The 14,955-nt window shown below is 52.7% G+C and overlaps 1 protein-coding gene across 1 annotated transcript; it reads left to right on the forward strand.

The window, feature by feature from the left end:
* The first annotated feature begins 487 nt into the window (after nucleotides 1–487).
* Nucleotides 488–14,098, forward strand: LOC116982876 (rhotekin-like). The gene is made up of 5 exons (XM_033036424.1): nucleotides 488–853; nucleotides 2,453–2,652; nucleotides 11,478–11,539; nucleotides 13,485–13,538; nucleotides 13,977–14,098. The coding sequence occupies exons 1-5, from the start codon at nucleotides 782–784 to the stop codon at nucleotides 14,096–14,098; spliced, it is 510 nt and encodes a 169-aa protein (XP_032892315.1). The 5' UTR covers nucleotides 488–781.
* The last annotated feature ends 857 nt before the right edge of the window (nucleotides 14,099–14,955 follow it).

Below are 14,955 nucleotides of genomic sequence, written 5' to 3' on the forward strand. Positions count from 1 at the left end.
CTTGAATCTTGAATGGATAGGACAGGTTTTGAAGGATATGGGCCAAACGCGGGCAGGTGGGACTAGATGGGGACATGTTGGTCGCTGTGGGCAAGTTGGGCCGAGGGGTTTGGGCGCTGTATGGGGATGTGGCGTGGCGTTGCGTTGTTGGGGGTTGAGCGCCGACAAAGGGTTAAAGGGTGGGTGTGGCAACGAGTTACAGGGAGAGATGTCAAACTGCGAACACTCGCCGCATTGAGAGAGGTGAAAGGAGCCAGTGTGTGAGCTGGGAGAGGCTGCAGTCAGCGCGGCTTCCTGTGGGCGAGGAATGTGTACAGCTGGCGAGCAGTCAATGCGTGGAGGAGGCGAGGTTGGAGCTGGGGCTGGGGCTGGGACTGCAGCGGGGCTGGGGCTGGGGCTGCAGCGGGCTGGGGCTGGAACTGCAGTGTCTGGGCTGGGCTGGACCAGGCGGTGCGGGGCAAGGAGCCGGGGACCGGGCCGGGCCAGGCGGGGCTGACACAGGGACCGGCTGGGAGGAGGAGGAGCGGGCGGGGCCGGGGCGGGTCTAACCGCAAAGCCGGAGCAGCAGCGGGAGCTTCATGGTGAATCACAGCTCGCCGTGAGGAGATCTAGCGGTCAGTGTCCGGAGCCGCACACTCGCTGCTGTCCGCGGCTGGAAGGGGGATGGCCGGTGTCCGGAGACACTGACCGGTGTCCAGAGACACTGACCGGTGTCGGGAGACAATAGCCAGTGTCCGGGCCGATGCCTGTCACGGGAGGCAGCGGTCAGTGAGCGGCCGGAATGGATGAGACGCTCCGGATCATGGAGGACCTGAACCTGCTCTACATCCGACAGATGGCCCTCAGTCTGCAGGTAACGGGGTGTAGGTCTGTGGGTAGGTTCGGCCGGGGGGGGGGGGGGGGGTCCGGGTGGGGTATCCCTTGGGTGTTGAGTTACTCCAGCACTGTGTGAAACGTCATCTATCCATGTTCTCCACAGATGCTGCCTGACCCGCTGAGTTACTCCAGCACTCTGTGAAACGTCACCTATCCATGTTCTCCACAGATGCTGCCTGACCCGCTGAGTTACTCCAGCACTCTGTGAAACGTCACCTATCCATGTTCTCCACAGATGCTGCCTGACCCGCTGAGTTACTCCAGCACTCTGTGAAATGTCACCTATCCATGTTCTCCACAGATGCTGCCTGACCCACTGAGTTACTCTAGTACTGTGCGTGAATGATCTTTCGTGCTTGAGGTTTTACAAGACGTGGATGAATGTTTGCGAATGATCACGCCCTCCTGACCTTGTATCAACTGTAGGATTACAATACCAGTTGGTTTGTTGCTGTTGTGATCAGGACCTGGTCTTGTCACCCGCTTCCATGAAGAGCCAAGGCTCCATTCAGTTTATTGTCATGTGTGCAGACATAGAGTGAAAAGCCTTTGTCCAAAACTGACCCTTCATGTTCAGGTTGCAGACACTGGCCTGTGATCTGCCTGATGGGGCAGCGGTCCAGAGCTGTGCCCTCCTCGTGTTGCAGGTAGTGGGTCAATTCTAGTAGCTGTAATGGACAAGGGAGAGCCAGTGGATGCAGTGTGCCTGGACTTTCAGAAAGCATTTGATAAGGTCCCACATAGGAGATTAGTGGGCAAAATTAGGGCACATGGTATTGGGGGGTAGGGTGCTGACATGGATAGAGAAGTGGTTGGCAGACAGGAAACAAAGAGTAGGGATTAACGGGTTCCTTTCAGAATGGCAGGCAGTGACTAGTGGGGTACCGCAAGGCTCGGTGCTGGGACCGCAGCTATTTACAATATATATTAATGATTTAGATGAAGGGATTACAAGTAACATTTGCAAATTTGCAGATGACACAAAGCTGGGTGGCAGTGTGAACTGTGAGGAGGATGCTATGAGACTGCAGGGTTACTTGGGCAGGTTGGGGGAGTGGGCAGATGCATGGTAGATGCAGTTTAATGTGGATAAATGAGAGGTTATCCACTTTATTAGCAAAAACAGGAAGGCAGTTTACTATCTGTTAATTCAGTTTACAATATTAATTCCTGGGATGGCGGGACTGTCATATGCTGAGAGAATGGAGCAGCTGGGCTTGCACACTCTGGAGTTTAGAAGGATGAGAGAGGATCTTATTGAAACATATAAAATTAACAAGGGTTTGGACACGCTAGAGGCTGGAAACATATTGCCGATGTTGGGGGAGTCCAGAACCAGGGGTACAGTTTAAGAATAAGAGGTAAGCCATTTAGAACTGAGACGAGGAAACACTTTTTCTCAGAGAGAGTTGTGTCTGTGTAAAATAGCAGAGTCAGCGGATATGGGGAGAAGGCGGGAACGGGGTACTGATTGGGGATGACTAGCCATGATCACATTGAATGGCGGTGCTTGCTCGAAGGGCTGAAAGGCCTACTCCTGCACCTATTGTCTATTGTCTTGTTCCACACTGTGCAGGACTCTGAGTTCCAGGAGAAGATCGACCGTGAGCTGCGAGTGAGGGATGGTGCCTGCAGATTGCTGGCAGCCTGCACGCAGAAGGAGCAGGCACTGGAAGCTGCAAAGAGCCTGCTGGTGTGTAACGCCCGCATCACCTCCTGCATGTCGCAGGTCCAGAGGATGAAGGAACGCCAGGTGATCCCGCGCCGGGTCAGGCGGTGAGCTGCCCACACGTGTGACGCTGTGCGTGTAGCGGGGACCAGGGCAGGATCATGTCAGTGACCATGGAGGGTATCCACACAGGGAGCCAGGGAAGGCTGTCAGGTGGCGTGAGAACAGCGATGATGGTGAGGTCAGGAACATAGTCATTAGGTGCAGGAGGAGGCCATTCGGCCCTTCCAGCCAGCACCGCCACTCAATATGATAGAAACATAGAAATTAGGTGCAGGAGTAGGCCATTCGGCCCTTCGAGCCTGCACCGCCATTCAATATGATCATGGCTGATCATCCAACTCAGTATCCCGTACCTGCCTTCTCTCCATACCCTCTGATCCCCTTAGCCACAAGGGCCACATCTAACTCCCTCTTAAATATAGCCAATGAACTGGCCTCGACTACCCTCTGTGGCAGAGAGTTCCAGCGATTCACCACTCTCTGTGTGAAAAAAGTTCATCTCATCTCGGTTTTAAAGGATTTCCCCCTTATCCTTAAGCTGTGACCCCTTGTCCTGGACTTCCCCAACATCGGGAGCAATCTTCCTGCATCTAGCCTGTCCAACCCCTTAAGAATTTTGTAAGTTTCTATAAGAATTTATTCCTTATACTTCGTGCATTCATGTACCTTTAATCCATACCTCACCTCATCCACAATCAGTAACCCGTTCTTGCTTTTCCCCCCATATCCCTTGATTCCGTTATCCCTAAGAGCTAAATCTAACTCTCTCTAGGAAACATCCAGGGAGTTGGCCTCCACTGACTTCTGTGGCAGAGAACAGGGATGATGGTCAGGGAGGAATAAACACCTTCATAGGTTGGACATTGAGAATAATAATAATAATAATAATGGATGGGATTTATATAGCGCCTTTCTAATACTCAAGGCGCTTTACATCGCATTATTCATTCACTCCTCAGTCACACTCGGTGGTGGTAAGCTACTTCTGTAGCCACAGCTGCCCTGGGGCAGACTGACGGAAGCGTGGCTGCCATTCTGCGCCTACGGCCCCTCCGACCACCACCAATCACTCACACACATTCACACACATTCACACACAGGCAAAGGTGGGTGAACTGTCTTGCCCAAGGACACAACGACAGTATGCACTCCAAGCGGGATTTGAACCGGCTACCTTCCGGTCGCCAGCCGAACACTTAGCCCATTGTGCCATCTGTCGTCAGAGAATGAGAGTCACGAGGTCATGTTGCAGCTCTACAGGACTTTGGGCAGGCCACGTTTATAGTATTGCGTTTATTTCTGGTCACCCCATTACAGGATGCATGTGGAGGCTTTGGAGAGGGTATAGTTGTGAGGTCATGTTGCAGTTATATAAGACGTTGGTGACACCACATAGAGAGTATTTTGTTGAGTTCTGGGCACCATGTTATAGGAAAGATATTGTCAAGCTGGAAAGGATACTGAGAAGATTTACAAGAATGTTGCCAGGACTCGAGGGTGTGAGCTATAGGGAGAGGTTGAGTAGGATGGGTGTCTATTCTATGGAGCACAGGAGGATGAGGGGGAATGATATAGAGGTGTACAAAATCAAGAGAAGAATAGGTCGGGTAGATGCACAGAGTCTCTTGCCCAGAGTAGGGGAATCGAGGACCAGAGGTCGTAGGTTTAAGGTGAAGGGGAAATGTTTAATGGAATTTTAAATTTAATAGTTGGGGGGGGGGGGGAGACAACTGGAGATATAAGGATGGAGTTAAAGGGAAAGAGAGTATAAGAAAAGTTAAGAAATACCACAGAATTAACGGGGCAGAAAGGATCGGAGAGTATGGCCAAGTGAAATAGGAATCGATGTGAAAGGTGAGGTGAGTAATGGATTAAAGGTACATGAATGCACGAAGTATAAGGAATAAAGTGGACGAGCTAGAGATTCAGTTAGAAATTGGCAAGTATGATGTTGTGGGAATGTCAGGGATATCACTGAACGGCTGCAAAACATTCTGGAGGAGGAGGGTGAACAGCCAGTTGTCGTGGTGCATATTGGCACCAACGATATAGGTAAAAAAAGGGATGAGGTCCTACAAGGTGAATTTAGGGAGCTAGGAGATAAACTTAAAAGTAGCACCTCAAAGGTAATAATCTCTGGATTACTACCAGTACCACGGGCCAGTCAGAGTAGAAATAGGAGGATATTGCAGATGAATACGTGGTTTGAAAAATGGTGCAAGGGGGAGGGATTCAAATTTCTAGGGCATTGGAACCAGTTCTGGGGGAGGTGGGACCAGTACAAACAGGACGGTCTGCACCTGGGCTGGAATGGAACCAATGTCCTTGGGGGAGTGTTTGCTAGTGCTGTCGGGGAGGGTTTAAACTAATGTGGCAGGGGGATGAGTGCAAGAGCAGAGAGACAGAGGGGGGTAAAATGAGGGTAGAAGCAATAGGTAGCAAGGTGAAAAGTAAAAGTGGCAGGCAGACAAATCCAGGGCAAAAATCAAAAAGGGCCACTTTTCACAATAATCGTATAAGGGGTAAGAGTGTTGTTAAAACAAGCCTGAAGACTTTGTGTCTCAATGCAAGGAGCATTCGTAATAAGGTGGATGAGTTGAATGTGCAGATAGCTATTAATGATTATGATATAGTTGGGATCACGGAGACATGGCTCCAGGGTGACCAAGGCTGGGAGCTGAACATCCAGGGATATTCAATATTCAGGAGGGATAGACAGAAAGGAAAAGGTGGCGGGGTAGCGTTGCTGGTTAGAGAGGAGATTAACGCAATGGAAAGGAAGGACATTAGCTTGGAGGATGTGGAATCGATATGGGTAGAGCTGCGAAACACTAAGGGGCAGAAAACGCTAGTGGGAGTTGTGTACAGGCCACCTAACAGTAGTAGTGGAGTTGGGGATGGCATCAAACAGGAAATTAGAAATGCGTGCAACAAAGGTAAAACAGTTATAATGGGTGACTTCAATCTACAGATAGATTGGGTGAATCAAATTGGCAGGGGTGCTGAGGAAGAGGATTTCTTGGAATGTATGCGGGATAGTTTTCTAAACCAACATGTAGAGGAACCAACGAGAGAGCAGGCTATTCTAGACTGGGTATTGAGTAATGAGGAAGGGTTAGTTAGCAGTTTTGTTGTGCGTGGCCCCTTGGGCAAGAGTGACCATAATATGGTTGAGTTCTTCATTAGGATGGAGAGTGACATTGTTAATTCAGAAACAAGGGTCCTGAACTTAAAGAAAGGTAACTTTGAGGGTATGAGACGTGAATTGGCCAAGATAGACTGGCGATTGATTCTTAAAGGGTTGACGGTGGATATGCAATGGAAGGCATTTAAAGCCTGCATGGCTGAACTACAACAATTGTTCATCCCAGTTTGGCAAAAGAATAAATCAAGGAAGGTAGTGCATCCGTGGATAACAAGGGAAATCAGGGATAGTATCAAAACAAAAGATGAAGCATACAAATTAGCCAGAAAATGCAGCCTACCAGGGGACTGGGAGAAATTCAGAGTCCAGCAGAGGAGGACAAAGGGCTTAATTAGGAAAGGAAAAATAGATTATGAAAGAAAACTGGCAGGGAACATAAAAACTGACTGCCAACGTTTTTATAGATATGTGAAGAGAAAAAGATTAGTTAAAACAAATGTAGGTTCCTTGCAGTCAGAAACAGATGAATTGAGCATGGGGAACAAGGACATGGCAGACTAATTGAATAACTACTTACAATACAATACAAATTTATTGTCATTTGAGCCCCAGTGAGACTCAAACGAAATTTTGTTTCCACAGCCATACAAACAAAAACAATGTCCTACAGACATACACACAATTAAGTTCACACAAACATCCATCACAGTGAACCCACTGTGTTGGAAGGCAAAGTCTTTTCTCTCCCCTGCTCTCAATTTCTCTCCCGATGTCCAAGCCCCAGGCGGGTGATGCTAAGTCCCACGGCCATTTTAGGCCGTGCCGGGCGATTTACGGCCCCGCTCCCGGTCTAGAAGTCTCGAAGTTAGAGCCCCCGGCGGGCGCTGTAATGTCCCACGGCCATGAAGCCGTGCCGGGCGATGTATGACCCCGCTCCGGGTCGTTCCAACCCCGCGACACGGGCTGGAGAAGTCGCGTTGCGGGAGCTCCGGGAAGCGGTCTCTCTCTCCCCCCGGACCCGCGAGCTCCCGATGTCCCAGTCCACCGGACCTGCGGCTGCGTTGCTGGAGCCTCCGAGCCCCAGGAGTCGAGTCGCAGCAGCGAGTCACCACCGCTCCCCACGCACCGAGGCCGGCCAGCCCCACGATGGTGAGTAGTCCGCAGATCCGCAGTCTCCCGAGCCCCCGGGTCGTTCAGGGTGGAGGCCGCTCCACGGTGCTAGGCCCCAACGACAACGGAGACCCGACAGGGAAAAGGTCGGGTCTCCCGAACAGGGAAGAGATTTAAAACGGTTTCCCCCTCCCCCCCCATATACACATTTAAAACCAAGCTTAAAAAAACACAAACACTACATTTAACTAGACAAAAAAAAAAAAAAAGACAGACAGGCTGTAGGAGCCGCTGCAACGAGTCGCGCCGCCACCACTTTGGTTCTGTCTTCACTAAGGAAGACATTAATAATCTGCCAGAAATAGCAGGGGACCTGGGATCAATTGAGATGGAGGAACTGAGTGAAATCCAGGTTAGCTGGGAAGTGGTGTTAGGTAAATTGAATGGATTAAAGGCCGATAAATCCCCAGGGCCAGATAGGCTGCATCCCAGTACTTAAGGAAGTAGCCCCAGAAATAGTGGATGCATTAGTGATAGTTTTTCAAAACTCTTTAGATTCTGGAGTAGTTCCTGAGGATTGGAGGGTAGCTAATATATCCCCACTTTTTAAAAAGGGAGGGAGAGAGAAAACGGGGAATTACAGACCAGTTAGTCTAACATCGGTAGTGGGGAAACTGCTAGAGTCAGTTATTAAAGATGGGATAGCAGCGCATTTGGAAAGTGGTGAAATCATTGGACAAATTCAGCATGGATTAAGGTAAATCATGTCTGACGAATCTTGTAGAATGTTTCGAGGATGTAACTAGTAGAGTGGATAAGGGAGAACCAGTGGCTGATCATCCAACTCAGTATCCTGTACCTGCCTTCTCTCCATACCCCCTGATCCCTTTAGCCACAAGGGCCACATCTAACTCCCTCTTAAATATAGCCAATAAACTGGCCTCAACTACCTTCTGTGGCAGAGAATTCCAATGATTCACCACTCTCTGTGTGAAAAATGTTTTCCTCATCTCGGTCCTAAAGGATTTCGCCCTTATCCTTAATTATCATTATGATCATGGCTGATCGTCCCCTATCAATAACCCGTGCCTGCCTTCTCCCCATATCCCTTGATCCACTAGCCCCTAGAGCTCTATCTAACTCTCTCTTAAATCCATCCAGTGACTTGGCTTCCACTGCCCTCTGTGGGAGGAAATTCCACAAATTCATAACTCTCTGGATGAAAAAGTTTTTTCTCACCTCAGTCTTAATGACCTCCCCTTTATTCTAAGACTGTGGCCCCTGGTTCTGGACTCGCCCAACATTGGGAACATTTTTCCTGCATCTAGCTTGTCCAGTCCTTTTATAATTTTATATGTTTCTATAAGATACCCCCTCATCCTTCTAAACTCCAGTGAATACAAGCCTAGTCTTTTCAATCTTTCCTCATATGACAGTCCCGCCATCCCAGGGATCAATCTTGTGAACCTACACTGCACTGCCTCAATCACAAGGATGTCCTTCCTCAAAGGTTGGTGGAGGTGCAGGTGAACCTTTACCTCCCCCCTCGACTCCATTCAAGGACCCAAGCCGTCTATCCAGGTTCACCTGCTCCTCCTCCAACCTGATCTATTGCATTCGCTGGTCTCGGTGTCAACTGCTCTACATCGGTGAAACCAAGCGCAGGCTTGGTGATCGCTTCGCCCAACATATCCACTCAGTTCGCATTTACCAACCTGATCTCCCGGTGGCCCAGCATTTCAACTCCCCCTCCCATTCCAAATCCGACCTTTCTATCCTGGGCCTCCTTCCATGGCCAGAGTGAGTTTCTCCACAAATTGGAGGAACAGCAAGTCATATTTCGCTTGGGTAGTTTACACCCCAGCGGTATGAACATTGACTTCTCCAATTTCAGGTAGTCCTTGCTTTCTCCCTTTCCCCTCCCGTTCCCAGCTCTCCCACAGCCCACTGTCTCTGCCTCTTCCTTTCTTCTTCCTGCCCCCCCGCCTCACCCCCACATCAGTCTGAAGAAGGATCTCGACCCGAATCGTCACCTATTCCTTTGCTCCATAGATGCTGCTTCACCCACTGAGTTTCTCCAGTATCTTTGTCTAACTCCAGCACTGTGTGTCCTTTATCGATTGATGCCTGGTTTAGAGGGGATTAGCTACAGGGAGTGGGTGGACAGACTTGCATTGCATTTTCTGGAACAGAGGTTGAGGGGAGACTTGATAGAAGTTGATAACATTATGAGTGGTATAGATTGTCAGAAACTCAGAACGTTTCTCCAAGGATGGAGATCTCAGAGACTTGAAGGCACAACTTTAAGGTGCAAAGTTTAACTGAGATATGCAGGGCAGATAATCAACATGGTGTTGGGGGCCTGGAACGTGCTGCTGGGGCTGGGTGGGTGGGGGTCTGGAACGTGCTGCTGGGGCTGGGTGGGTGGGGGCCTGGAACGTGCTGCTGGGGCTGGGTGGGTGGGTGGGGGTCTGGAACATGCTGCTGTGGGTGGGTGGGTGGGGGTCTGGAACGTGCTGCTGGGGCTGGGTGGGTGGGTGGGGGTCTGGAACATGCTGCTGGGGCTGGGTGGGTGGGGGTCTGGAACATGCTGCTGTGGGTGGGTGGGGGTCTGGAACGTGCTGCTGGGGCTGGGTAGGTGGGGGTCTGGAACGTGCTGCTGTGGCTGGGTGGGTGGGGGTCTGGAACGTGCTGCTGGGGCTGGGTGGGTGGGTGGGGGTCTGGAACATGCTGCTGTGGGTGGGTGGGTGGGTGGGGGTCTGGAACGTGCTGCTGGGTGGGTGGGTGGGGGTCTGGACCATGCTGCTGGGGCTGGGTGGGTGGGTGGGGGTCTGGAACATGCTGCTGTGGGTGGGTGGGTGATGGTCTGGAACGTGCTGCTGTGGGTGGGTGGGTGTCTGCAACGTGCGGCTGGGTGGGTGGGTGGGGGTCTGGACCATGCTGCTGGGGCTGGGCAAGTGGGGGTCTGGAACGTGCTGCTGGGGGTGGGTGGGTGGGGGTCTGGAACGTGCTGCTGTGGGTGGGTGGGGGTCTGGAACGTGCTGCTGTGGGTGGGTGGGTGGGTGGGGGTCTGGACCATGCTGCTGTGGGTGGTGGCGGAGGCAAACAGAATAGTGGCGTTTAAGAGGCATTTGAATCGGCATGTAAGAGTGCAGGGATGTGGATCACTGGCAGGCAGAGGAGGGTTAGGCTTGGTGTCATGTCCAGCACAGTAGGGCCGAAGGGCCTCTCCCTGCGCTGCACTGACCTGTCAATATTGAGATAACAAAGGTGCTGGGTATCTTGAAGACATTTAACACGGATGGCTAGACAGTAAGATAATGAGTGGGTTTGATGTACATTACAGACAGGGAGAGATTGATAGAGCAGGCCCTTTGGCCCACAGTGACAGTGCTTGCACAAGACATGATGCCAACACCACCACCTATCCACATCCCTCCATTACCTGCATGTCAATGTGTTGTTACAAAGGGCTTCTAAACGGCACTGTTGTATCTGCCTGCACCAACACCCGTAGTCAGGATCCAACCCGGGTCTCTGGCGCTGTGAGGCAGTGACTATATCGCTGAGCCACCGTGCAGACCAGTGAGAGGGAGAAAGATCCCTCTATATCCCATATCCCCTGACTCCGCTATCTTTAAGAGCCCTATCTAATGGTCTCTTGAAAGTATCTAGAGAACCGGCCTCCATCGCCCTCTGAGGCAGAGAATTCCACAGACTCACAACTCTCCGTGTTTCCTCATCTCCGTTCTAAATGGCTTACTCCTTATTCTTAAACTGTGGCCCCTGGTTCTGGACTCCCCCAACATCGGGAACATGTTTCCTGCCTCTAGCTTGTTAAGAATCTTATATGTTTCAATAAGATAGCCTCTCATCCTTCTAAACCGGAGTATACAAGCCCAGCTGCTCCATTCTCTCAGCATGTGACAGTCCCGCCATCCCGGGAATTAATCTTGTAAACCTACGCTGCACTCCCTCAATAGCAAGAATGTCCTACGGGGTGCTGGGGCAGGTGTTGTGTGTGCGTGTGTGTGTATGTGTGTGTGTGGGTGGTGTGTGTGGTGTGTGTGGGTGGTGTGTGTGTGGTGTGTGTGGGTGCTGTGTGTGGGTGGTGTGTGTGGGTGGTGTGGGTGGTGTGTGTGGTGTGTGTGGGTGCTGTGTGTGGGTGCTGTGTGTGGGTGCTGTGTGTGGGTGCTGTGTGTGGGTGCTGTGTGTGGGTGGTGTGGGTGGTGTGTGTGGTGTGTGTGGGTGCTGTGTGTGGGTGGTGTGTGTGTGGTGTGTGTGGGTGGTGTGTGTGGTGTGTGTGGGTGGTGTGGGTGGTGTGCATGTGTGTGCGCGCGTGTGTACGTGTGTGTGCCTGTATGTGGGTGTGCGTGTGTGCGTATGTGTGTGTGCGTGTGTGCGTGTGTGCGTGCGTGTGTGCGTGCGTGTGTGTGCCTGCGTGTGTGTGTGTGTGTGTGCGTGCGTGAGCGTGTATGTGCCTGCGTGTGTGCGTGTGCGTGCGTGAGCGTGTATGTGCCTGCGTGTGTGTGTGTGTGCGTGCGTGAGCGATGCTGTGTGCGTGGTGCTGAGGCAGGGACTGACTACAGCATTGTGTTGCTTGCTTCTCTGCAGGTCCTCAGATGCAGCTCTCCTCGACGATCGCCTACCATGCAAGGGGACGGTCAGTGTCTCAGGTAGGAACAGAGGGCACCAGCACCCTGGGTACACCAGCACCCTGGGGACACCAGCACCCTGGGGACACCAGCGCCCTGGGGACACCAGCGCCCTGGGGACACCAGCACCCTGGGGACACCAGCACCCTGGGGCAGAGCTATCCCATGGCACCAGGTTTGCCAGCACACTGGCATCATCAGCAAAGGGGCAGCTGTACCCATCCACACACTGCTGGCAGCAGAGGGTGTAGGGAGGGGACTTAGAGCCCGGAGGACCACCAGTGTGGGGGCGGTCAGGGTGGGGGAGATGTCACCTGGTCACCAGTGGGGGGGGGGGGGGGGGGGTCAGGATGTGGGAGATGTTACCTGGTGCAGGTGGGGGAGACGTTACCTGATGCAGGTAGACCCTTCCAGCTGTGCTGTGGTTTTGTGTCCTGTTCAACATCCCCCGTGTCAGTCGGTGATCTCAGTCAGATTGGGATGAAACCCCTTCATGTCCTTGAACCCATGTCCTCTGGTCCTTGATTCCCCTACTCTGGGCAAGAGTCTGCGCAATCTATTCCTCTCATGATTTTATACACCTCTATAAGATCTCCCCTCATCCTCCTGCGCTCCATGGAATAGAGACCCAGCCTACTCAACCTCTCCCTATAGCTCACTCCCTCTAGTCCTGGCAACATCCTCGTAAATCTTCTCTGAACCCTTTCAAGCTTGACAATATCTTTCCTATAACATGGTGCCCAGAACTGAACACAATATTCTAAATGCGGCCTTATACCAGCGTCTTATACAACTGCAACATGACCTCCCAACATCTATACTCAATACTCTGACTGATGAAGGTCAAAGTACCAAAAGCCTTTTTGACCACCTTATCTACCTGCGACTCGACCTTCAAGGAACCATGCACCTGTACTCCTAGATCCCTCTGCTCTACCATTTACTGTGTAGGTCCTGCCCATGGTAGTGCCCCCAGAGTGCAACACCTCACACGTCTCAATGACATTCCATTGGTGTGATGAGCCGGGCAGTGTTGACCATCTCTGTCGACTCCTTTGTTGTTGGCTTGTTGCAGAAGCAGGCGGTGAATCAACCTGCCCATACGATCTCTACTGTCCGATGTAGATGTTCAGGTGTAACAGGGCCAGGTGTAGACAGGGCCAGGTGTGGACAGGGCCAGGTGTGGACAGGGTCAGGTGTGGACAGGGCCAGGTGTGGACAGGGCCAGGTGCGGACAGGGCCAGGTGCGGACAGGGCCAGGCGTGGACAGGGCCAGGCGTGGACAGGGCCAGGCGTGGACAGGGCCAGGCGTGGACAGGGCCAGGTGTGGACAGGGCCAGGCATAACAGGGCCAGGCGTAACAGGGCCAGGCGTAACAGGGCCAGGCGTAACAGGGCCAGGCGTAACAGGGCCAGGTGTGGACAGGGCCAGGTGTGGACAGGGCCAGGTGTGGACAGGGCCAGGCGTGACAGGGCCAGGCGTGACAGGGCCAGGCGTGGACAGGGCCAGGCGTGGACAGGGCCAGGCGTGGACAGGGCCAGGCGTGGACAGGGCCAGGCGTGGACAGGGCCAGGCGTGGACAGGGCCAGGCGTGGACAGGGCCAGGCGTGGACAGGGCCAGGCGTGGACAGGGCCAAGCGTGGACAGGGCCAGGCGTGGACAGGGCCAGGTGTAACAGGGCCAGGTGTAACAGGGCCAGGTGTAACAGGGCCAGGTGTGGACAGGGCCAGGTGTGGACAGGGCCAGGCGTAACAGGGCCAGGCGTAACAGGGCCAGGCGTGGACAGGGCCAGGCGTGGACAGGGCCAGGCGTGGACAGGGCCAGGCGTGGACAGGGCCAGGCGTGGACAGGGCCAGGCGTGGACAGGGCCAGGCGTGGACAGGGCAAGGTGTGGACAGGGCCAGGTGTAACAGGGCCAGGTGTGGACAGGGCCAGGTGTAACACCAGTCTTTGTTCTCATCAACAGATCTCCGAATTCCTTTGATGTGGAAAGACACGGATTACTTCCAAAACAAAGGAGGTGGGTGGGACGGGGGGGCGGGGGAAGGGGGGTGTCGGTGGTGATGTGTGAGGAAGGTGGAGGGGGGAGTGGGTGTGCTGGGGGAGGGTGGGTTGGGGGGGAGTTGGGGGGAAGAGTGTGGGTGTGCTGGGTGGAGTGGGGGTGCTGGGGGGGAGTGGGGGGGGTGGGGCTGGGGATAGAGTGGGGGGGGTATAGTGGGGGGAGTGGGGGTGCGGGTGGGGGAGGGGAGGTGATGGTGCTGGCATCACCCCCCCCCCCCCCGTTGCATGCTCATGTTGTACACTAGCATTACAGACTCACAATGCACACTTGCGTAGTACACATACGACATACACTTGTGTTGTCCACTGGCATGTTAAGTCACTTGTACTCACGTTGTACACTGGTGCTGTACACTGGTGCTGTATACTCACATGTTGTATACTGGTGTGTACACAGATGGACATCGCTACGCTGTGTTCGGTCTGATGCAGGTGGGCTGTGACATTTACGACACAGAGATGGTGATTGTGGATCACACCGTGACTGACATCTGTTTTGAAAGTGCTGTGGTGTTGTAAGTAGCAAACTGTGTCATCTTGTTCACTAGTCCCAACTGCCTGCGTTTAGTTTAGTTTAGTTGGGTTTAGAGTCATAGAGTTACAGTGTTTTACTGTGGAAACAGGCCCTTCAGCCCAACTTGCCCACACCGGCCAACAATGTCCCAGCTACACTAGTCATACAGTGTGGAAACAGGCCCTTTGGCCCAACTTGCCCACACCGGCCAACAATGTCCCAGCTACACTAGTCATAGAGTGATACAGTGTGGAAACAGGCCCTTCAGCCCAACTTGCCCACACCGGCCAACAATGTCCCATCTACACTAGTCATAGAGTGATACAGTGTGGAAACAGGCCCTTCAGCCCAACTTGCCCACACCAGCCAACATGTCCCAGCTACACTAGTCACACCTGGCTTCAACTAGTTTAGTTTGGTTTAGATTATTTTTATCACGTGACAAAAGCTAGTGTTTCATGCTTCCAGTCAAAGTATCCCTCCAAACATTCTGTCCATAATACTGTCCAAGTGTCTTTTAAATGTTGTTCTAGTCCCAGTCTCAACTACCTCCTCTGGCAGCTCATTCCATACACCCACCACCTTCGATGTGAAAAGGCTGCCCCTAAGCATGATCAGCCATGAATGGCGGTGCTGCCTCAAAGGGCCAAATGGCCTACTCATGCACCTATTGTCTATTGTCTAAGTTCCTATTAAATCTTTCCCCCTTCACCTTGAACCAATGTCCTCTGGTCCTCGATCCCCTACTCTGGGTAAAAGACTCTGTGCATCTACCCGATCTATTCCTCTCATGATTTTATACACATCTATAAGATCGCCCCTCCCTGCCTCTCTCTGCCCCCCCACCTCTATCTGCCCCCCC

Source organism: Amblyraja radiata, chromosome 1 (assembly GCF_010909765.2).
Source record: "Amblyraja radiata isolate CabotCenter1 chromosome 1, sAmbRad1.1.pri, whole genome shotgun sequence".
Classification (NCBI taxonomy): domain Eukaryota; kingdom Metazoa; phylum Chordata; class Chondrichthyes; order Rajiformes; family Rajidae; genus Amblyraja; species Amblyraja radiata.

Coding starts and splice junctions, on each gene's coding strand:
- LOC116982876 (XM_033036424.1), top strand. CDS start 782: ATGGATGAGACGCTCCGGATCATGGAGGACCTGAACCTGCTCTACATC. Junction 2,653..11,477: donor ATCCCGCGCCGGGTCAGGCG/GTGAGCTGCCCA, acceptor GCTTCTCTGCAG/GTCCTCAGATGCAGCTCTCC. Junction 11,540..13,484: donor GGGGACGGTCAGTGTCTCAG/GTAGGAACAGAG, acceptor TCTCATCAACAG/ATCTCCGAATTCCTTTGATG.